The sequence below is a fragment of the Tachypleus tridentatus genome, chromosome 12 (genome assembly GCF_004210375.1).
Source record: "Tachypleus tridentatus isolate NWPU-2018 chromosome 12, ASM421037v1, whole genome shotgun sequence".
Lineage (NCBI taxonomy): Eukaryota > Metazoa > Arthropoda > Merostomata > Xiphosura > Limulidae > Tachypleus > Tachypleus tridentatus.
Genome location: NC_134836.1, coordinates 126,131,916 through 126,158,097, shown reverse-complemented (window position 1 = coordinate 126,158,097; position 26,182 = coordinate 126,131,916). Strand labels below are relative to the sequence as shown.

Below are 26,182 nucleotides of genomic sequence, written 5' to 3'. Positions count from 1 at the left end.
TATCAGAATGGATTGACTCGGGAATACTGATGCAATATTAGCTACAGGTGTTTTTGGGTATCTATGTCAGTAAATATATGTTAGCTGAATGTTGTTCAATTAGAAGAATAATGAACCCTGGAGAAAAGGGAAATACAGAAAAACAACGAAATAATTGTCTACAAGTAATACACACAGGGCTACATGGAAGCCTGTTCAAAATTTACAAAAAGGTATAAACAGTTTTAGGCCACTGTGTCTAAAAGTATCATGTAGCTTCTCTTTGGTACCAAGCCTGCCCGCTACACAGTCTCAGGTAGCGATGCCAGTGAATCTGATCACGTTGGACTTGATGAAGACATCAGGGCTACCAGATCATTAAGTGCTCTTTAGATGATGTACTGTGGAGTAATGTTTTGTACTTCTCCACATTCAAGAGGACCATTACATCCTAAAGGTGAAGAGCTTTCCAGAACCAAATTTCAGCCAGTGTTGATCCAAGCACCAGAAGAGCCAAACTTTATCACCAACAAAAACTTTTGCTTCATCCAGACTACAAATAGCAGCAAGGCCATCAAAAGTTTACCAGCAGAAATGTAAGATCATCATCCTCCATCACTACCCAAATATTCTTGGTCACAGACTGAATGACAACCAGAACTGTAGCTCCTGAGAACACCCCAACTATAATCCAAAGTACCATGCTACAACAACCAACTATCCTAACCAGAATTTCAACTAAAGGTCGTGAAATGGATGAAAGTTTAAGCCCTTTCCAAAGAAAGAAAGATCCCCAGCTGATGAGTAAGGATCCACTATTAAAGTTCAAAGATAATGTGCAACAGCTTTGGAATGAGTTAGCTGAGATATGGAAATGTTCGGTTTGAATTTCACACACACGCGAGGGCTATCTGTACTAGCCATCCATCACCAACTCTTGTACCAATAAGTAGTGGAATTGACCATGACATAATGATGCCCCCCATGTTTGGTGGACGGGAATTCTAACCAACAACTCACACATTGTGAGTTAAGTAGCCTAACCATTTGGCCATGCCAGATTATATGTGGAAAATCAAAGACATTGTCCATCAAGAACATTGGTCAGGTTCCTTTTATTTCTAGATACTTTGTTCTGGGTCATTTCCCAATGGTGTCACATCTGCTTTCTATCAAGAATAATTGCTGTAAATTGAAATACACTACTTCAAGTGATACTTTAAGAATCGATCACCCCTTATGTTCTTTTGGAATGACCATCAGCAATGAGGGCTAGTACATTACATATATGAAGTGATAATACTCTCTTAATCTGTTTGTTTTTTAATTTTGTGCAAAGCTACACAAGGGATATCTGCACTATCTATCCCTAATTTGGCAGTGCAAGACTGGAGGGAAGGTAGCTAGTTATCACCATCAACTCTTGGGTTACTCTTTTATCAACAAAGAGTGGGATTGACCACCATATTACAATGCCGCAATGGCTGAAAGGGTGAATATATTTGGTGTAATGGTGAATCAAACCCCTGACCCTCATATTATGAGTCAAGTGCCATTACCTCTTGGCCATGTCAAGCTCTCTTTTAACCTAAAACAATAAAATTAATATAGCTCTAAACAGATACAAGGATTTAGACTGACCAGTGAAAATCATTGGCTTTCTTACTCTTTTTCTTCAAACAAAGAAAACATTCATTTTAATGTATTTTTGGTTAAATTAATTGTTAAATGAAAGTTAAATTACTAGAATTTAATGATTAATTATCATTTTTGACGTGATTTTTGAAGATTCCATGTTGCTATTTAACTGGCAGATAGTAAAAGGAAAGCTTTTATATCACTTATGTGAAATTCACTCCACTTGATACATCAGAGTAAGAAATCAATCGTTTACTCAATTTGTGCAGAAGTAATCGAGTTATATGCGATACATACCCTATATTTAATTTGCTAATACTATTGTAGAAGAAAACAGCTATTTAATACCATCCACCATCAGCTCTTAGGGTACTCTTTCACCCGATGGAAAGTGGAATTGACTGTCACATTTTAACATCCCCATGGTTGAAAGGGTGAGAATATTTGGTGACATGATTGTAGAGTTGAGTGACTATTATATTATGGGGAAATGAACTGTTTTTTTCGTACTTATGGGAAATGAACTGTTTTTAACACTTATATTATGGGGAATGAACTGTGTTTTAGTACTTATATTATGGGGAATGAACTGTGTTTTAGTACTTATATTATGGGGAATGTACTGTTTTTTAATACTTATATTATGGGGAATGGAAGGGTCAAATTGTACACAAAGTTTAACAAGGGCAGATGGGTTATTAACATGTCCCCCACCTTTCCTAATACTTTACTGTTTGGTTTAGCTGATGTAGATCCTAATTAAAATATATGTTTGTTTGTTTGGAATTAAGCACAAAGCTACACAATGGACTATCTGTGCTCTGGTCACCACAGGTTTCAAAACACTGTTTTTAGCAACATAATTCCATAGACGTATCCCAACTTTGGGGGCTTAATATTGTATTGAAACTTTTAAATTATACTGTAATAATCATTATAATTTACAAAGCTGAGGAACCACATCACACGTTTCAGAATCAACTTAACTTTTAACTTCATACTTTTAAAGAGTTTTTGGTAAGAATGAATCACTAACTCCATAAGGTGAACTTAACTTCAATAAGTTCAGCTCAGGGTCTGGTCTCCAAGTAAGTTTGGCAAGTTTTAGCATACATATCAGTTGACTTTGAACCCACAACCCTCAGACCGCAAGTCAAGCACCCTAACAAGCTGGCTATGCTGAGCCAAAGTTTGTGTTATGTTTTTAAACAAAAAGAGAAATGTACAATAAAAACATGCCAAGAATGAAACTGACAAGTCTCCGCACATAATTTATTGGAATCTAGACGTAAAATGTACAAAAGCTTGTTTTGGTCCTTACCAACTAAACATGTGAATACATTCATACTTCATACTTTTAAATTTATAGTAGTTGTTTAAAAGTATCACAAATATCAAGGAATGACAAACAAATCTTAACAAGTCACTTCTCAAACATTTATCTTAGCTTGAATATACAGAAAGAAAACTAAATACAGTGAAGATAACTTGATAAAACAAAGACATTTCAGAGTAATTTACATTAGAATTTTTTCATTATAACGATCCTAATGATTCATTGTATACTTTCTTCATGCCCAAAATTAACTCTTGAAATGTACTTCAGTATTGTAGGGCTTGGGGAACTCCGTTTACCAGCCTTTTCTTCAGTACTCCATCTTCACGCACTGTCACAGTTTCTACACCATTTTCAGTGACTCTGTTACAAATAAAATAGTTACACTCATTAATAATGCATGAATAACAATAAATTATGATTTACAAATGGTAAAGATTTTATAACCTGTATGAAAGACTTAAGTTACATAAAATAAATAAAACAACCTATCCTGTCACTTTCAAATGAAAAAGTTTTAATTATTTACAAGACAGAACTTAACATTTTAAAATGAAGATCTTGTTTAAATAAGTATAATATTCATAAAGTCTACTGTTGATTTAGAATACCTCCCAGACTATAGAAACATGTTATTTTACTTATTTAGAATACCTCCCAGACTATAGAAACATGTTTTTTTACTTATTTAGAATACCTCCCAGACTATAGAAACATGTTTTTTTACTTATTAAGAATACCTCCCAGACAATAGAAACATGTTTTTTACTGATTTAGAATACCTCCCAGACTATAGAAACATGTTTTTTACTGATTTAGAATACCTCCCAGACTATAGAAACATGTTTTTTACTGATTTAGAATACCTCCCAGACTATAGAAACATGTTTTTTACTTATTTAGAATACCTCCCAGACTATAGAAACATGTTTTTTACTGATTTAGAATACCTCCCAGACTATAGAAACATGTTTTTTACTGATTTAGAATACATCCCAGACTATTAAAATGTATGTTTTTACCGATTTAAAATACCTCCCAGACTATTAAAATGTATGTTTTAACCAATTTAAAATACCTCCCAGACTATTAAAATGTATGTTTTTACTGATTTAGAATACATCCCAGACTTTTAAAATGTATGTTTTTACTGATTTAGAATACATCCCAGACTTTTAAAATGTATGTTTTTACTGATTTAGAATACATCCCAGACTTTTAAAATGTATGTTTTTACTGATTTAGAATACATCCCAGACTTTTAAAATGTATGTTTTTACCGATTTAAAATACCCTCCAGACAATTAAAATGTATGTTTTTACTGATTTAAAATACCCTCCAGACAATTAAAATGTATGTTTTTACTGATTTAGAATACCTCCCAGACTATTAAAATGTATGTTTTTACTGATTTAGAATACCTCCCAGACTATTAAAATGTATGTTTTTACTGATTTAGAATACCTCCCAGACTATTAAAATGTATGTTTTTACTGATTTAGAATACTTCCCAGACTATTAAAATGTATGTTTTTACTGATTTAAAATACCTCCCAGACTATTAAAATGTATGTTTTTACTGATTTAAAATACCTCCCAGACTATTAAAATGTATGTTTTTACTGATTTAAAATACCTCCCAGACTATTAAAATGTATGTTTTTACTGATTTAGAATACATCCCAGACTATTAAAATGTATGTTTTTACTGATTTAAAATAACCTGTCATTAAACTATCTTTCAGAGAGACAGTCCTGACATTAAAAGCCAGACCTTATTTGACTAAATCTTCACTCTAATAGAAAACTACATATGAAAATTGATCACATCAAATAGCACCATTTGACACAATCTTTAACCAGATAAGCCTTTTTACTTGTTAGAATACAAACCATAAGATGCCTGGTAACCTTGTAACAGTAGGTCACTAGGTGGGCAAACTGGCACACGAGGCCAATTTCAATGTCAAACTGTCCATTATACCAATAAACCCTATAACTAAATTACATTTTTTTTTACAATAATATACACTGGAAGTTCATTCTTAGGTATTCACCTAATATTTAATGGTTTGTGTAACAAAGGTGCAAACCTTCAAACTGAGCACTGTATTCAAATTTCAGCTAACAGACTATCTTGTAGCTACATGTAACACTCAGGTGTACATGCTGTTTCTGTAATTATTCTGGAAGTATACAGTTTATTCTTTGAGCTACAGAATAATCAGTTTTGATAAGAAATATATAAATTTAGTATTTATTGCAACAACAATAGATTTATGTCCAAATTATCTCAAGAATGTAACATACTTCGTTGTTTCTATCCTTTTTCCATTTACAATTCGGGTTGATTTGGAAGTTTTCTTGACCCCTGCCTGTACTGAACCAGTGTTAAAACCACTAGCAAGTGATGAGCTACTAAAACTTGTAAACCTAGAAAAAATTAATATCACATAGTCAGGAACATTAATATCTTTAAACAGAGAAAAACATCAAATTTTACTATACACACAACGAAGGTGCAGCAACTATTACAACTATAACAACTGTCTGTTAACAGAAAAACTAACAGTCAGGAACATTAATATCTTTAAACAGAGAAAAACATCAAATTTTACTATACACACAACGAAGGTGCAGCAACTATTACAACTATAACAACTGTCTGTTAACAGAAAAACTAACAGTCAAACAATAATATCTTTAAACAGAGAAAAACATCAAATTTTACTATACACACAACGAAGGTGCAGCAACTATTACAACTATAACAACTGTCTGTTAACAGAAAAACTAACAGTCAGGAACAATAATATCTTTAAACAGAGAAAAACATCAAATTTTACTATACACACAACGAAGGTGCAGCAACTATTACAACTATAACAACTGTCTGTTAACAGAAAAACTAACAGTCAGGAACATTAATATCTTTAAACAGAGAAAAACATCGAATTTTACTATACACACAACGAAGGTGCAGCAACTATTACAACTGTCTGTTAACAGAAAAACTAACAGTCAGGAACATTAATATCTTTAAACAGAGAAAAACATTGAATCTTCCCACACACAACGAAGGTGCAGCAATTATTACACAACTATAACAACTGTCTGTTAACAGAAAAAATAAACATTTTTAACAGAGGAACAGTTGAACATCAAATGTCACTACACACACACACACAACAAAAGGTGCAGCAACTATTACACAAGTATAATAGTTCTGTCTTAACAGAAAAACTAAACATCTTTATATTTTAGAACCTCAACAATTTTAAAATCTTTATTAATTACTAAAACATAAAATTAACGTTAGAACTTTATAAATATCCAATAGGAAAACTGGGAAATGAGTACCAATGGAATTTGACATATGTGACTAGAAAGCTCTAAATCCCATTTATAACTGGAAGATGAGTACCAATGGAATTTGACATATGTGACTAGAAAGCTCTAAATCCCATTTATAACTGGAAGATGAGTACCAATGGAATTTGACATATGTGACTAGAAAGCTCTAAATCCCATTTATAACTGGAAGATGAGTACCAATGGAATTTGACATATGTGACTAGAAAGCTCTAAATCCCATTTATAACTGGAAGTCAATAAGAAACTGAGCAATTTTGCAAACCTTTATATACTGAATTATATGAGGGTAACAAAACTTAGTTTTATGGTATTTAATAGCACCAGTTACAAGAAATAAAAAGACAAAATAAATACCCTCAATATTACAATCAACCCCATTGTATGGAATTACTCAATTTCTGTGTGTTCCCTCTTGTTAATGAGTGACTTCATCCGATTTTCTTCACAAGTTTTTTTTACGACAAGTAAAATAATAAAATTTATGATCATGATGCCACGTGTTTGGTGGTTTTATACAGATCTGAATGCATGATATTAAAATAATTCTGAAGAACACATAACATGACAACCACAGCTGATATAGTCATGGTGTAATATGTTTAAAACCCACATTTTGATACCACTTAGCATTTTGTAGGTAATGTCCTTGTCTTTCTGATTACCCTTAACTGTGTCTAACTACTAATTGACACTATTATAAGTTGTAAATCACTTATGGCATTACACTATTGAATTACACCACTCATATGCAATACCTACCCAATCTTATTTGTTCTTACCATCCACTGTCAAGGACAATTAAGCCTACTTTTCTATACTAATGGTAGTAATGAACTAAATACTGCACCAAAGAACATAGACTAATACAAAAAGCAATTTCAGTGATGTCGAGAAAACCCACTTGTAGAGAAATATATATGCAAAAACGGCTCGTTTGGGTTAAGAAAATATTTTACATAGAAGAGCGAACAACGTTTCGACCTTCTTCGGTCATTGTCAGGTTCACATATGACGATGATCGAAGAAGGTCGAAACGTTGTTCGCTCTTCTATGTAAAATATTTTCTCAACCCAAACAAGCCGTTTTTGCATATATAAAAAGCAATTTCCTTTCTCTCTCAATTTTTCTGGCTTTCTAACTGTGCAACAGGAGTTGTCACAAGTTCTTCCAAACTAATAATTAGGTTTCTCACTTGAATGTTGGTTGTACTCTGAGTAAACTTGACTTATCTGTTCAAAACATAGCATTAGTCATTTTATGAATGAAAAGCTTCCATTTCAAATTTATTCATGTTAATTTCCATTAACAAATCCTCAATTAGAGGGTGTGACAGTTGGATGTGGTGAGAGAAGTGTGGTTTTCTATTTGATAGCTCTATAACCAAACAAAATTGAAATCTATAAAATTTATGGTTTGTCTGAACAACGACAATTTATAGTAAGTAATTAACACCTGATTTCTTATTATTTTAAAGGGTGGTGGAAACAACAGAGAAGACAGGATGCCTACAGAAAATGTCACGTATGTCATACTAGAGGAAATTCACAATTGTTTTTTTCTTTTAGAATTAAGAACTTAAAACTTGTATACTATTAAGAAATGGATTGTTATCTAAGATTTTATGTTATACCAGCTGGCACAACAAACAAAATTAGTTTAATAAAATGTTAATGCAAGACACTAAAACTGTCACACATAAGACAAAGGACACCAAAGTTGAAAGAGTTAATTGGTACATATAGTATTCATATTTCAAGAACCTGATAAAGACTGCAAACATACTTGAAACATGTAGGTACTTCAGTATGTTAAGGTCACTGTCATGAACATGACATACACTAATCATCTGTACTTAACTTATACAAACCAGATCAATACACCAGGAGATATATCTACAGTCTACACTGTAAAATATATCTTTGGTCAAATAAACATAACACATATTTACCACTAAGGACAGCCGTACACTACAAATAAAACAGTACACCAAAGAGACTCATTTCAAGTAGATCACACACCAAAGAAAGTATCACTTGCAGTAGGTTGTTGTTTTGGATTAAGCACAAAGCTACACACAATGGGCTCTCTGTGTTCTGCACACCTCAGGTATTGAAACCCAGTTTCTAGCAGTGTGAGTCTGCAGACATACCACTGTCACCAGTAGGTTGTTGTTTTGGATTAAGCACAAAGCTACACACAATGGGCTCTCTGTGTTCTGCACACCTCAGGTATTGAAACCCAGTTTCTAGCAGTGTGAGTCTGCAGACATACCACTGTTACCAGTAGGTTGTTGTTTTGGATTAAGCACAAAGCTACACACAATGGGCTCTCTGTGTTCTGCACACCTCAGGTATTGAAACCCAGTTTCTAGCAGTGTGAGTCTGCAGACATACCACTGTCACCAGTAGGTTGTTGTTTTGGATTAAGCACAAAGCTACACACAATGGGCTCTCTGTGTTCTGCACACCTCAGGTATTGAAACCCAGTTTCTAGCAGTGTGAGTCTGCAGACATACCACTGTCACCAGTAGGTTGTTGTTTTGGATTAAGCACAAAGCTACACACAATGGGCTCTCTGTGTTCTGCACACCTCAGGTATTGAAACCCAGTTTCTAGCAGTGTGAGTCTGCAGACATACCACTGTCACCAGTAGGTTGTTGTTTTGGATTAAGCACAAAGCTACACACAATGGGCTCTCTGTGTTCTGCACACCTCAGGTATTGAAACCCAGTTTCTAGCAGTGTGAGTCTGCAGACATACCACTGTCACCAGTAGGTTGTTGTTTTGGATTAAGCACAAAGCTACACACAATGGGCTCTCTGTGTTCTGCACACCTCAGGTATTGAAACCCAGTTTCTAGCAGTGTGAGTCTGCAGACATACCACTGTCACCAGTAGGTTGTTGTTTTGGATTAAGCACAAAGCTACACACAATGGGCTCTCTGTGAGCTGCACACCTCAGGTATTGAAACCCAGTTTCTAGCAGTGTGAGTCTGCAGACATACCACTGTCACCAGTAGGTTGTTGTTTTGGATTAAGCACAAAGCTACACACAATGGGCTCTCTGTGTTCTGCACACCTCAGGTATTGAAACCCAGTTTCTAGCAGTGTGAGTCTGCAGACATACCACTGTCACCAGTAGGTTGCTCACCAAAATCCATCACTTCAAGTACATCACTCCAACAAGAACTACCATCTGAAAAATACCACTGTACCAAAACTCACCTCAAGTAGATCACACAAGCAGTAAGCAACACCAAGTATATCATTACACCAAAATTTATCACCTGTACCAGATCAAACCAGAGTTATCATTTCAAGTGGTCACATATGAAATAGTTAATTGTCTCTAAAACAAACTGGAGCTAAGTCTCTATTTACATCACTATCCAAATCCACTCATTAAACCTACTGGAGAGAATGTGTACTTGTGATGCATCAGATTTAGACAACTTCAGAAATGGCTACAATCTTTGAAGAAGTGCTTTGCATTTAAACTATCTTTCCTTTAAAGTTTCAAATTTATCCAACTGCATTGAATGCTACTTGGTGTTCAATATCTTTTACTCACCTAAAAAATGAAATGGCTTTCCACTGCTCATCCAACCAATTGATGAAACAGCATGTAAAAAAGTAATGTTTGTTTGTTTCACAAAGCTACAAGAAGGGCTATCTGCACTAACCATCTCTAATTTAGCAGTGTAAGACCAGAGGGAAGGCAGCTAGTTATCACCATCCACCACCAACTCTTGAGCTACTCTTTTACCAACAAACAGTGGGATTGACTGTCATATTATAATGCCGAAACAGCTGAAAAAGCGAGCATGTTTGGTATGGAAGGATTTGAACCCGTAATCTTCAGATTGCGAGTTGAGTGCCCTAAGCACCTGGCCACATAAAATAATTATCTTTAATACCTAAATCAGGCTAAATCTACAACATCTCTTTTGTCACTTAACAAAGAAAATTCAGCAGTATTGCTGTCAAATGCTGCAAACCTTTGTAAAAGCAGCTATGTACAAAATATTCAGTTATTCTGAGTTCAACACAAAAGCAAATAGCCCAAAAGATGATTGTGTTTACAGACACCACCACTGGTCCAGGATCTCTAGCCTTAACCTATCATCTTTAACCACTCTCACCATTCTATCTGCCACTCATTCTCCTTGTATGTACAAACATTAATAAAACTGTACCCAGAATTCATTTTTCTCGCTTGACAAACACTATGTAGTTCCACCTGCTTTTTGACTTACAACACTGTGACTTCTTCACAGCAAACTGTGTATGACCCAGCAGATTTGTTTATACCCTTGACAAATATAGACCAAAGCTGTCCAACGTTACACAGGACAGAATTCTTCAATGTTTTCAATACTAGGAACAGCTCACAGTCTCCCTGAACTGTCACAAACCACTAAGACAATTACAACAACAAAATTACAACTTGCATACGAGTATCTTGCCAATTTTTGCTTGTTTGTTTTCATGGAATCCTGTTGATTGGCAAGGTAGTGGTGACTGGTTAAAAATAACTGGTACATGAAACTTGAGATGAGCTGAACTTTGATGCAACTAGACTGTCAGTAACTTAAAACTGTCCCTAAACATTCACTCAAATAGTAACTTTGATTTGTCTCAAACAAGTTTGTACTGTACATCCATTATGTTTTTCCCACATTACCCTACACATTAACTGCTTTACTTTCAAGTGAACTTTATTTACAAGTTAGTGTTGAAACTCTTATTAGTAGCCTCTTGTCCTGTCTTGAATTATAGCTTTATCAGAGATCTACTGGTCCAGTTTCACATTTTGTATTTCGTTAAATCCATTACAGTCTTTCAGCAGAATAACTGTCCTTCTATTCGCACCATGACAAAAATTAAATGACCACTGGAGTCTTTTTTATGTAACCTGGAACTTCAGACTGTTTACAAGTAGACATTCAAATGACTTAAGCAGAGATTACCACAGTAATACCAAATGTAGAGTTACAATGATGTTAAGGCATCCATTTAGTTCTTAGTTGCAGGTACAAGCCAGATGAAACCCTACAACTGTTGTACATGTAAAAGAGACCAGCTAAAGAAGCAGGGGACATTACATTTCAGATTTTATTGATACATCTTTATAAAAATATCAAAAAAGGTGACTTGATTATTGAAAAAATGAAATATATGTTCTGTGACAAACACAATAACATTCTTAATATATCATTGTATAATATGGTAATTCTGGATAAACTGTGATACATACCCTTGATGAAGACCTGATCCATTAAAGAAATCTGAAAATCCAAACCCAAACCCTGGTACTCCAAAGAAAGAATCTTCTCTTCTGTTCACAGCTCCTGAAAAAATAAATAGTGTTATTAGATTAACTTCCCACTAATGTGTTACATCTGTATTTGTGAACTGTCTGGAGTAAACCACGTACACCAAGATTCTCGTTACATCTGTATTTGTGAACTGTCTAGAGTAAACCACGCATTACCAAGATTCTCGTTACATCTGTATTTGTGAACTGTCTGGAGTAAACCACGTACACCAAGATTCTCGTTACATCTGTATTTGTGAACTGTCTGGAGTAAACCACGTACACCAAGATTCTCGTTACATCTGTATTTGTGAACTGTCTGGAGTAAACCATTACACCAAGATTCTCGTTACATCTGTATTTGTGAACTGTCTGGAGTAAACCACGCACACCAAGATTCTCGTTACATCTGTATTTGTGAACTGTCTGGAGTAAACCACATTACACCAAGATTCTCGTTACATCTGTATTTGTGAACTGTCTGGAGTAAACCACGTACACCAAGATTCTCGTTACATCTGTATTTGTGAACTGTCTGGAGTAAACCACGTACACCAAGATTCTCGTTACATCTGTATTTGTGAACTGTCTGGAGTAAACCACGTACACCAAGATTCTCGTTACATCTGTATTTGTGAACTGTCTGGAGTAAACCACATACAACAAGATTCTCGTTACATCTGTATTTGTGAACTGTCTGGAGTAAACCACGCACACCAAGATTCTCGTTACATCTGTATTTGTGAACTGTCTAGAGTAAACCACGTACACCAAGATTCTCGTTACATCTGTATTTGTGAACTGTCTGGAGTAAACCACGTACACCAAGATTCTCGTTACATCTGTATTTGTGAACTGTCTGGAATAAACCACGTACACCAAGATTCTCGTTACATCTGTATTTGTGAACTGTCTGGAGTGAACCACATACAACAAAATTCTCGTTACATCTGTATTTGTGAACTGTCTGGAGTAAACCACATACAACAAAATTCTCGTTACATCTGTATTTGTGAACTGTCTGGAGTAAACCACATACAACAAGATTCTCGTTACATCTGTATTTGTGAACTGTCTGGAGTAAACCACATACAACAAGATTCTCGTTACATCTGTATTTGTGAACTGTCTGGAGTAAACCACATACAACAAGATTCTCGTTACATCTGTATTTGTGAACGATTTGGAGTGAACCACATACAACAAGATTCTCGTTACATCTGTATTTGTGAACTGTCTGGAGTGAACCACATACAACAAGATTCTTGTTACATCTGTATTTGTGAACTGTCTGGAGTGAACCACATACAATAAGATTCTTGTTACATCTATTTGTGAACTGTCTGGAGTAAACCACATACAACAAGAATCTTGTTACATCTGTATTTGTGAACAGTTTGAAGTGAACCACATACAACAAGATTCTTGTTACATCTGTATTTGTGAACTGTCTGGAGTAAACCACATACAAGATTCTTGTTACATCTGTATTTGTGAACGGTTTGGAGTAAACCACATACAACAAGATTCTCGTTACATCTGTATTTGTGAAGTGTCTAGAGTGAACCACATACAACAAGATTCTTGTTACATCTGTATTTGTGAACTGTCTGGAGTAAACAACATATAACAAGATTCTCGTTACATCTGTATTTGTGAACGGTTTGGAGTGAACCACATACAACAAGATTCTTATTACATCTGTATTTGTGAACTGTCTGGAGTAAACAACATATAACAAGATTCTCGTTACATCTGTATTTGTGAACGGTTTGAAGTGAACCACATACAACAAGATTCTCGTTACATCTGTATTTGTGAACTGTCTGGAGTAAACCACATACAAGATTCTTGTTACATCTGTATCTGTGAACGGTTTGGAGTAAACCACATACAACAAGATTCTCGTTACATCTGTATTTGTGAAGTGTCTAGAGTGAACCACATACAACAAGATTCTTGTTACATCTGTATTTGTGAACTGTCTGGAGTAAACAACATATAACAATATTCTCGTTACATCTGTATTTGTGAATGGTTTGGAGTGAACCACATACAACAAGATTCTTATTACATCTGTATTTGTGAACTGTCTGGAGTAAACAACATATAACAAGATTCTTGTTACATCTGTATTTGTGAACGGTTTGGAGTGAACCACATACAACAAGATTCTTGTTACATCTGTATTTATTTCCAAAATCTGTGAAATCAGCAAACACCTGGAGTCCAAAAGAACTGGAAACAAAAACCAAAAATTGTCTCTGGTACAGTGCATGATTGTCTCATTTTTTTTTCCCACAACCAATTATAAATACTGCAGCCATTCAGTTTAATTCAATGTCAGATTACAACAATGTATCAATGACTCTTTTTAAAAGAGCATCTTAGCCATCATTAAGTTTTAGATCAACACAACTTGTCAATAAATTCATTAACATGTAGAAAAAACTGGAAAAAAGCACTGTTTCACAATGCACCCATATACATCAATTTCACAACAGATACAAATGGTACAGAAAACAAAGGGAAAATGGGTGTAGGGGTCCAAGGAGAGATTGGTGTTGGGGGCATAAATTCAAATTACTAGAATTAGTACTTTTTTTATTGCCACAACATTTCGCAGATGAGGAAAAAAAATCATAATTTAGAATAATATATTCAAACTGAGGTAAACCAGTTAATCGTAACCATTTGTTTTAATGTTCTTTTAAATAAATATTTAACTACAAGTACAGCCATGCTAAGTAAGCAACTTAGCTGTGTTACATGTAAATGAAGAATGAACTAAAATAACTGGCCACTGATTTCTTTTGCCAATAATCATACAAAAGGAACTAAATCTACTGAAACAAAGAAATGGCAGGCCTACTCTACTAATCAGTTGGTTACTTTGCTATCATTAAATCCTTCTTAACTATGTCTGTATATTGAATATTTTTCTTTTGTTTAAAGGCAAAGAATTTACTATTATATATCTATTTTAATATCAATGTTTAAGTTAAATTTATATTCAGAAATGTACATAACTTATAGTATTAAATCTATGTTGCAAAGTTCCCCACATATTCATTGTTTGTATTTAAACACTAGTGTTTCATCTATATTGTTGTGTAGACCAAAATTTATAAAAATTCTCCTCACGCCTGTAAATATAACCAACATGATGCACCAAAAGACAGTATATATTACTGGTTTGCTACAGTTGATGTATTATAAACTTCAGAAGCTATAATGAACAGTGATGCATATTGATCTTATCCTGTAGTTCGAAATTTTTTGACAGTCAGGACAGAATGTCTTCAAAACTGTACCATTTTTACAAAAACCCTTGTGATGTTATGTCTGATTGTTGGAGTTTAAAAAAGAAAAGGAAACAACATCCAGTTTTGTGAAACTGACGATGACCGAAGAAGGTCGAAACGTTGTTCGCTCCTCTACGTAGAGCTTTCTCTACCCATACCAGCTGTTTTTACATATACAAGTGGAAAACTTTAGGGGGATCATCGAAGAACACACAGCTTGGTAACTCCTTGTTAGGTGAATTGTACCTACAGCAGCTCAAAATTATCTCACTCATCATGAACCCTCAGACATCAAGGAAGTTTCAAACAACAAAGTACCTTGGAAATACGAGAATTGTTTTGGGTACTTCAGAATTTGTATTGAAGATAAATTTGTTAAGTACAAACTAGAATGACATTTCTACTGCATTCACTTATTACGAATTCACCTTCGGAAAGTTTACTACATAAAATGATTGAGTGAAAATGAAAATTTCAAATCAGTTAAGTCACCCTGACTACCATTTTTTTATATTCACAATGTTAACTTTGAACAAGAATTACAAAATACTACAACTATATTTAACACTGAATATTTCCATCATGAGTGTAAATCTTCTAACTGCTCAACATAAACATTCTTTGTCAACTACAAGTTAAGATGCTTCTAATTATCTTTTTATATTAGGAGAGTCATTTATGCTATTTATATTAATTAAATATAATTTTAGACCAACTTACTGGAGTCATGACCTCTAGACCACCTGGACTGTCTACCAAAAAAATCTTCAAAGGGGTCATTTTCAAAAAATTCCCTGAAAACGTCCTGTGGATCTCGAAACATAAAACCAAAGAAGTGGTTAAAATCAGGGTCATACATTGCATGTGCATCATTATCAGCTCCATGACCTTGGTGACTAAGTAACCCTTCTTTTCCATATTGGTCATATATTCTTCGTTTATTTTCTAGAACATAAAACAGAAGTTCTTCATAACCTTCATTTTATGTTATTCTAACAATAAGAAACATGAGAAATGTAACTGCTATCTCTAGCAAGACTTTGCTAACAGGGAACTGTGCCAAGTTTACTGATAGAGGAAATAAGTTTAATTGTCCATTTTTCTTTCATGTATACAATGTTTTGGCACAAAATGTTTAAAATTTCTAAAACTGCACACAGTTTATTAAAAGCACCAGATGTGTAATTTTTGTTTTAAGTAAAACTGTCTTAAGTCTTAGAAATTGCTACAAGTCTCATATCACTACAAAATAATACCTCAATGTCACCTTTAGTGCATACAAGAACACATTTTAACATTAGAGATGAAGTAAACTTTTGTGATGAATCACGACCGAAACTACCTCTAACTTAACTTCATTTGCTATCAAAAAGCTTTCAATGACAAAAACATGTTGCTTTGATCCAACATTATTTTCTGTAGTATAAGGGATGGAAATGTTTTGTCACTTTGTTAAATTTACTACACAGTAAACTGAGTTGGATACAGCACCACCTGTCTGCAAAACTAACAAGTACTTTATGTGAAGAAAACATCACAGGCAGACAACTAATATAGAAAACATTTAAACATTAGTACAAATAGTAAGTAATAAATTAGAAAATGAAAAAGCCTGATGTTTCTGTATTTTGAGCCAAAACATATCACAGCCCCATTTATCCCCACAAAGAACACATGCAGAATATTTTTAAGTGGCTTTCAGAACTCAATACTTAACCAGAAGCTTAAATACTGACATTAGAGAAAACAATACGAACTTAAAACAGGTTTTTATAGAACCTACATTTTTCACAAGTGCAACTGATATAAAGGTGATTTCAAAATGACAACATACTGTGCATGTGTGTGTCTAACACAATGTTCCATTTTCAATATGTCTATCAGTAACCAACAGGCTTGTTTCTGGCTGGTAAAAGTTTGCTTGAAATGTTGACAAGTAACTAAATCACCATCAGTTTTGTTTTTCTCTAAAAACCTAAATTCTTTATCACACTTATAGTTACTCATCACATACCATACCTGAATCTTATTGTAAAGTAGCTCCTGGTTGGACCTTCACTTAGTAACCTTACACGTATTAACTGTTACTCACACAAAGATAAATCAAATAGACTTACAGTTCTCAACACTATATTTACGTGACTTTCATTTTTATAAGTTTGAATGTTGAGCTCAATCTACAGTTAGTGTACAACGATTATACATATAGAGGATGAATACATTACAATGAATGATTTTAGAATCTGACCACATCGTTATATGTTAATACACCATGTCATGTCTTACCTTCTAATAAATGATCTTAAACAAGGACACTGCACTAAGTTCCACCACAAAAAGTTCCATCCTATCACTAGTCCCTGTAGTCTTTTCATAAGCCATCCAGCTCAGTAGTTCTCTCAGTTTTTTAACACTGGCACTTGTATTAGCAGATTCTCACAAGATGCCACACTTTGCTTACCATGGTTGGTATATGTATAACTTATCGTAGGTCTCTTTCTGGATGGCCATATGCTACAAGTTAACATATTCCTTTGTTTTTCAGTACCATTACAGACAATGCATACCCCATCTTAGAAATCCTAAATCCCTGATCTGAACACATCTTAAAGTACATGAAAATTTTGTATTAGATAAAAACTTCTTTATCCACCAGTGATCAAGTACTTACACTACCCCAAGTAATGTCACCACACACACACTGGCTGGTGGTTCTGACTGACATATAACTTGGTGATTTCTATATTCAAAATTATTTTAATGTTCTCAACCTGTGTGCTTATATATAAATGTATGAAAGAAATCTTTACGAGGTCTGTTAAAAAAATACGCGGACTGTTTGAATTGCACGGCTCCAGTTGGTTCCAGGGGAATCCGCTAGGTGTCGCTAGGTTCGCACAGATCAGTTGATTACGACGCCATTTCCTGATTGCAGATATCTTCATTTGTGTATTAGCTACGCGGTTTTAAGTGAAGTGCGATTTTTTCGTTTGGTGGATTTCAGAATGAATGACCTGAAGGAGCAACGACTTGCTGTGAAATTTTGTGTTAAACTTGGAAAATCTGCGACTGAAACTTTTGCTATGCTTAACACGGCTTACGGTGATGTTGCTATGAAGCGTACGGCATGTTTCAAGTGGCATGAACGTTTTAAGGATGGTTGACAGTCCATTGAAGATGATGAGCGTCCTTCCACGTCAACTGACGACCCACACGTCGACAAAATCAACACTCTGGTGCGGGCAAATCGACGTCTGTCAGGGAGCTTGCTAACGAGTGTGGGATATCAGTTGGATCTTGTTACGAGATTTTGACCAAAAATTGAAGATGCACCGCGTTGCTGCGAAATTTGTGCCTCAGAACTCACGAGTTTTTGGCCAAACACTCGATCACTGTTCTTCCCCACCCCCCCTACTCACCTGACCTTGCTCCTTGCAATTTTTTCTTGTTCCCCAAACTCAAAAGACCATTGAAAGGAAGAAGATTTGAGACGATTCCCGAGATTAAGGCAAATGCGACGAAGCAGCTGGAGGACATTACAAAAGAAGCGTACCAGGACTGTTTCAACAAGTGGAAACACCGTTGAGATAAGTGTGTGTATTGGGGAGGAGAGTACTTTGAAGGAGTCCCAGACCTGTAACTTCTAAATAAAGTACATTTTGTTTTATGACGTCAGTCTGCGTATTTTTTGAACAGCCCTCGTATATAAATGTTTAAAACTCGTACTAAAAACTGATTGTTTGAGTACTTATTATAAAAGATCATTTCTTATTACATGGAATGTTTGTTTTTGAATTTCATCTAAAGCTACACAAGGACTATGTGCACTAGCCGTCCCTAATTTACCAGTGCAAGACTACAGGGAAGACAGCCAGTCATCACCACCCACTGCCAACTTTTGGGCTACTCTTTTACCAATAAATAGTGGAATCGACCGTCACATTATAACGTCCCCATGGCTGAAAGGGCAAGCATGTTTGGTGCGACCCTCAGATCACAAGTCGAACACCTTAACCCACCTTGCCATGCCGGGCTGCCCATGGAATGAACACGTAAGTATTCCTAAAGTTATAGTTGGGTGATCAGTATAGTCTTATGACTGATTAATTAACAAGCTCATTGGTCTAACATTCAGACCAATCAAATATTCTTTAGAGCAGGCTATAAAGAAAAAGTAAAAAAGCACAAAACAGCTAGGCTATCTGCTGCCAAACATCCAGTAAAAATGTAAAAGTAAAGGTAAAGCAAAACAGCAATTATAAACATACATGACATTAAACCAATGTTGACATCCAGTCTACAAAGTTGTAAAGGACTTCCTGTAGCATAATGGTAATGATCATAACTTGCCAAAAAGACTAACAGGTAAGTACAAGAACCACCATCAGTCACCTGAAATTGGCCTTTCCAGTCTTGGTTCCAGGTTATGTGTCATTATAGCCATTATCAAAAAGTAAAGTAATAAAAGTGTTAAAAGACATGTAGCAAAATTGTAATAACCTGCCAGGACGACTAATGGGTAGTTCAAACAGCAGCGTTAGTCACCTGAAGTTGGCCTTTCCAGTCCTGGTGTCGAGTTATTTAATGTTCTGGCCATTTTACAATGTCAAATTGAACTAGAGAGATTGAGACTCTGATAAGGGAACCACAATTAAAAAAGGTGTAGTGAATAAATATCAAACACTTAAATGAGCTTAAAAAGATTAATGGCCATTAAAAAACTAAAGACTTTATCAAGGTGGACAGTGTCACCATCACCAATAACACTGTCCAATGTTACAGACAAACCCTGGGACAGAACATGTTTAAAATAGTGCCGTCGTTGAGTCGTAACAATGGCAAGAAATAAAATGTGGCTTACAGTGATCTGAGTGTTACACAAACTACACACTGGTGGATCAGTTCCAGATAAAGGAAAACAATGAGCTAAATAACTGTGACTAATGTGTAGTCTAGTTAAAACAACTTCCTCCTTCCGAACATTACGGAAGCTAGACAGCCAATGCCCAAAATAGGGTTTTATTTGAAAAAGCTTGTTGTCACGTTGCTCAGTCCAAGTGGACTGCCAGCTGGCATGGAGCCAAGTCTTGAATATAGGAGCATAGTCCATGTACGGAATAGGCACAGTGGTGATAGTGCCAGAGCAGATAGATTTAGCTGCCATGTCTGCAAGCTCGTTCTCGCAAATACCAACGTGGCCTGGTATCCAGAAAAACTGGATTGAAATAGATGTTAATGAGAAATGGGCCAGTTGGTTTTGAATATCAACGAGAACAGGGTGTGAACCAATGTGAAGCAATTCCAGGGCCAGTAGAGAACTAAGGGAGTCAGTATAAATAGTGCAGTTGGAGTACTGCTTAGCTTCCATGTGATCCAGGGCAAAGAGAAATAGCATACAGTTCAGCAGTGAACACAGAAGCTGAAGAGGGGATTCTGCATGCAACCACTGAACCACAACAAACAATGGCAGAGCCCACTGAGTCACCTGATTTTGAACCATTCGTATAAATAGGAATGGAAAGATTGTTTGAAAGCTGTTCAGTAAATAAAAGACGGTACTTCCAATCAGGAGTATCTGCTTTTCTCAAATGACATAAAGAAAGGTCACATTTGGGGACTGTTATAAGCCATGGTGGGATGGGCTGACCAGTGGATTCTGCAATGTTATTCAAGGACAGACCCAATTCATCCAATTGCACCTGGACGCAAAGGCCAAAAGGAGTAATGGCAGATTGTCTGTTCTGAAAAAGTAAGGCCCACTGAGGAAGGAAAACACAACCCCCATGTGGGATGGTTTGGTAAGGAACGAAGTTTCAAAGAAGGTTCATGAGATTCTACGTATAAGCTTTGTACTGGGGATGTACAGAAAGCCCCAGTGCAGAGTCAAAGCTCTTGATGATGAATGGGGTTCAGCATCTTTAAGGTCGAGGGTCTGGCAGAGCGATAGACCAGTAATCAATAGTCGAGTTTCAATCAAATAAGAGTATGATATATCTTTAACACAGAATATCGGTCTGCTCCCCAACTGGTGGTATAGAGAACACAGAGGATGTTCAGTGCTCTTATACATTTGACCCATAGCTGCTTTAAGTGTGGTAAAAGGTCAGCTTACGGTCAAAGATAAGCCCCAAGAATTTTGTCTCAGGGACCACAGGCAGCACAACTTCACTGATACTGAGTTCAGGATCAGGATGAATACCCCGTTGGTGACAAAAGCGCATGCAAAAGGTTTTAGAGAGAGAGAAATTAAAGCCGTTTGCTGTGGTGCACTTCAGTACACGATCAAGGGCAGTTTGTAGTTGCCGTTCAATATATCTCATGTTCAACGACTGACACGAAATGTGAAAGACGTCAACATAGAGCCCATTTGCAACAGTGAGAGGGAGTTGTTCAGTGATGGCATTAATCATTATACTGAAAAGTGTGACACAAAACACAGCCCTAAGGGGCCCCAAGTTCCTGTAGAAAAGAATGGGAAAGTGTCGAACTCAGACAAACTTGGAATCTCCTGTTCGTTAACAAATTTTTAATAAAAATGGGTAAATGGCCATGTAACCCATATATCTGGAGATCTCACAAAATGTCATACCTCCATGTTGTGTCATAAGCCTTCTCAATGTCAAAGAATATTGACACAAGATGTTGTTTGAGAAAGGCTTCTCTGATTGACGTTTCAAGTCGAATTAGGTGGTCCATGGTGGAGTGCTGTCGTCAGAACCCACACTGGGTTGGCGAGAAGTTGTTTGATTCGAGGAACCAAACAAGACGAGCATTAACCATCCTCTCTAAGGTCTTACAGAGACAGCTCATCGAAGCAACTGGACGGTAGTTTGAAGGAATCTTGGGATCTTTCCCAGGCTAAGAGAAAGGTAAGATAATAGTCTGGTGTCAGGCATCAGGAAAAACATTCCCCTGCCAGATCCAGTTAAAAACAATTAGAAGAATATCAAGAGAAGCAGGAGAGAGATAGCACAGCATGTCATAGTGTACATCATCAGGTCCAACAGATGTATTGCCAGACTGATGAAGGGCCATTTTCAGTTCCACCAGTGTAAAGGGACGATTACAGTTAAAAAGACAGTCAGTACAAAACGAAAGAGGTGAACGCTCTGCCCAAGTCTTGATGGCCAGGAATATGGAGGAACAAGAAGAAGTGCTAGATACCTGGCAAAAGTTTTCACCTAGAGTATCGACAATGCTCCGGACATCAGCTACCTCTTAGCCATCAGAGAGTAAGATGGAGAGGGGGACAGAATTGTATTGTCCACTGAGCCATCGAATCCTGTCCCATACGACCTTGGTATTGGTGGTAGAAGATATGCTAGTTGTGAACTTAATCCAAGATTCCTTCTGACTTTGATGTCTTACCCACCTAGCATGTGCACAGGCCAACTGGAAAGCAATGCGGTTTGATAGTGTGGGATATCTACGAAAAGTATCCCAGGCCCGTTTTTGAGCATTCCATGCCATGTGGCAGGCAGGATTCCACCACGGATGAGAATATAGTGGAAAATGTATCAAGGTTTTAGGAATACATTGAGCAGCTGCTTGTATAATACAGTCAGTTACTGCTGCCACACAGTCGTCTATTGATGGCTGACAGTCGATGGCAGGATCAAGTTCTGCAAGAGCAGTGAAAGTGGACCAGTCTGCCTGACCCAGCTTCCACTGGGGCACGTGGGTAGGGTGGCATCGACCATGGCCAGTCTCTCTCAAAAGCATAGGAAAATGATCACTGCCTAGCAGAGGTAACCTGAAAGAATAGAACCTTCCTTGGGAGGTCCCCTCACCACATACAGGAATCCACACTGAGAGGAAGAAAAGGTAAAAGTCAGATTTATAACACACACACACAGAGCTAACTGTATGGCTTAGTGCTTACAGTAAATATACAAGCAGTATTTAAATTACTTCAGTAGCTAAAATAATGAAAAACTGTGAGAATCGACAACCCTAATTTTGATAAGTTGATTAATTTGGGATAAGTAATTAATTTTAATAATTGTATGCTTAGAATAATCAAAAACCATAAGAATCACAAACACTGGTTTAATATTTTTGTGATATTAATTGAATTACAAGTAATCAACTACAGTGATTAATATGATCATTTTGACTTCTGATGTCACATAACTTAATGTGACCATTTCTAATCATGTCTATTGAAAGAAATAAGTATCTACATTTCACAACAACAGTAACTTGTATTCAAATGTAACACAATCTACTGTGTTCAAATATTATAATTAATGGCACACTCTTAATTGCCTATAAAAATAAAAATAGTGGGTATTATGAAGAGTTGGTTGATCTGGTGTTTTATGGCACAAGGCAGCTAGGCTATCTGTGCCAAACAACTGGTAAAAAGTTATAATTAGTAGAGAGAATTATGAAGAGAAGAAATGTAAAACACGTACAAATGAAACAACTACCACCACATAACTGTGTAGGTTAAACATACCATCTTGAAACAACTACCAGCACCACATAACTGTAGGTTAAACATACCATCTTGAAACAACTACCACCACATAACTGTAGGTTAAACATACCATCTTGAAACAACTACCACCACATAACTGTGTAGGTTAAACATACCATCTGATAAACACGTACAAATGAAACAAGTACCACCACATAACTGTAGGTTAAACATACCATCTGATAAACACGTACAAATGAAACAACTACCACCGCATAACTGTAGGTTAAACATACCATCTGATAAACACGTACAAATGAAACAACTACCACCGCATAACTGTAGGTTAAACATACCATCTGATAAACACGTACAAATGAAACAACTACCACCGCATAACTGTAGGTTAAACATACCATCTGATAAACACGCATAAATGAAACAACTACCACCGCGATAACTGTAGGTTAAACATACCATCTGATAAACACGCATAAATGAAACAACTACCACCACATAACTGTAGGTTAAACATACCATCAGATAAACACGCATACAAATGAAACAACTACCACCACATAACTGTAGGTTAAACATACCATCTGATAAACACGTACAAATGAAACAACTACCACCACATAACTGTAGGTTAAACATACCATCTGATAAACACGCATAAATGAAACAACTACCACCACATAACTGTAGGTTAAACATACCATCTGATAAACACGTACAAATGAAACAACTACCACCACATAACTGTAGGTTAAACATACCATCTGATAAACACGCATAAATGAAACAACTACCACCACATAACTGTAGGTTAAACATACCATCTGATAAACACGCATAAATGAAACAACTACCACCGCATAACTGTAGGTTAAACATTCCATCTGATAAACACGTACAAATGAAACAACTACCACCACATAACTGTAGGTTAAACATACCATCTGATAAACACTTACAAATGAAACAATACCACCACATAACTGTAGGTTAAACATACCATCTGATAAACACTTACAAATGAAACAACTACCACCACATAACTGTAGGTTAAACATACCATCTGATAAACACGTACAAATGAAACAACTACCACCGCGATAACTGTAGGTTAAACATACCATCTGATAAACACGTACAAATGAAACAACTACCACCACCACACAACTGTGTAGGTTAAACATACCATCTGATAAACACGTACAAATGAAACAACTACCACCACATAACTGTAGGTTAAACATACCATCTGATAAACACTTACAAATGAAACAACTACCACCACATAACTGTAGGTTAAACATACCATCTGATAAACACGTACAAATGAAACAACTACCACCACATAACTGTAGGTTAAACATACCATCTGATAAACACGCATAAATGAAACAACTACCACCACATAACTGTAGGTTAAACATACCATCTGATAAACACGCATAAATGAAACAACTACCACCACATAACTGTAGGTTAAACATACCATCTGATAAACACGCATAAATGAAACAACTACCACCACATAACTGTAGGTTAAACATACCATCTGATAAACACGTACAAATGAAACAACTACCACCACATAACTGTAGGTTAAACATACCATCTGATAAACACGTACAAATGAAACAACTACCACCACATAACTGTAGGTTAAACATACCATCTGATAAACACGTACAAATGAAACAACTACCACCGCATAACTGTAGGTTAAACATTCCATCTGATAAACACGTACAAATGAAACAACTACCACCACATAACTGTAGGTTAAACATACCATCTGATAAACACTTACAAATGAAACAATACCACCACATAACTGTAGGTTAAACATACCATCTGATAAACACTTACAAATGAAACAACTACCACCACATAACTGTAGGTTAAACATACCATCTGATAAACACGTACAAATGAAACAACTACCACCGCATAACTGTAGGTTAAACATACCATCTGATAAACACGTACAAATGAAACAACTACCACCACCACACAACTGTGTAGGTTAAACATACCATCTGATAAACACTTACAAATGAAACAACTACCACCACATAACTGTAGGTTAAACATACCATCTGATAAACACTTACAAATGAAACAACTACCACCACATAACTGTAGGTTAAACATACCATCTGATAAACATGTACAAATGAAACAACTACCACCGCATAACTGTAGGTTAAACATACCATCTGATAAACACGTACAAATGAAACAACTACCACCACCACATAACTGTGTAGGTTAAACATACCATCTGATGAACACGTACAAATGAAACAACTACCACCACCACATAACTGTGTAGGTTAAACATATCATCTGATGAACACGTACAAATGAAACAACTACAACCACCACATAACTGTAGGTTAAACATACCATCTGATAAACACGTACAAATGAAACAACTACCACCACATAACTGTAGGTTAAACATACCATCAGATAAACACGTACAAATGAAACAACTACCACCACATAACTGTAGGTTAAACATACCATCTGATAAACACGTACAAATGAAACAACTACCACCACATAACTGTAGGTTAAACATACCATCTGATAAACACTTACAAATGAAACAACTACCACCACATAACTGTAGGTTAAACATACCATCAGATAAACACGTACAAATGAAACAACTACCACCACATAACTGTAGGTTAAACATACCATCTGATAAACACGCATAAATGAAACAACTACCACCACATAACTGTAGGTTAAACATACCATCTGATAAACACGTACAAATGAAACAAC

General features: G+C 35.8%; 1 protein-coding gene across 6 annotated transcripts in view; it reads right to left on the bottom strand.

Annotated features, from left to right (window-relative positions):
• Nucleotides 1-2,875: 2,875 nt before the first annotated feature.
• Nucleotides 2,876-26,182, bottom strand: part of LOC143234630 (dnaJ homolog subfamily B member 6-B-like) — a 30,042-nt gene continuing 6,735 nt past the window's right edge. For all 6 annotated transcript variants that reach the window (XM_076472105.1, XM_076472103.1, XM_076472106.1 and 3 more), the window contains 4 exons: nucleotides 15,670-15,894; nucleotides 11,585-11,678; nucleotides 5,265-5,387; nucleotides 2,876-3,316 (listed from right to left, as the gene is read on the bottom strand). In XM_076472105.1, the coding sequence (XP_076328220.1) occupies nucleotides 3,220-3,316; nucleotides 5,265-5,387; nucleotides 11,585-11,678; nucleotides 15,670-15,894 (539 nt within the window). In that variant the 3' untranslated portion in view covers nucleotides 2,876-3,219. The remainder of the gene's footprint in view (nucleotides 3,317-5,264; nucleotides 5,388-11,584; nucleotides 11,679-15,669; nucleotides 15,895-26,182) is intronic.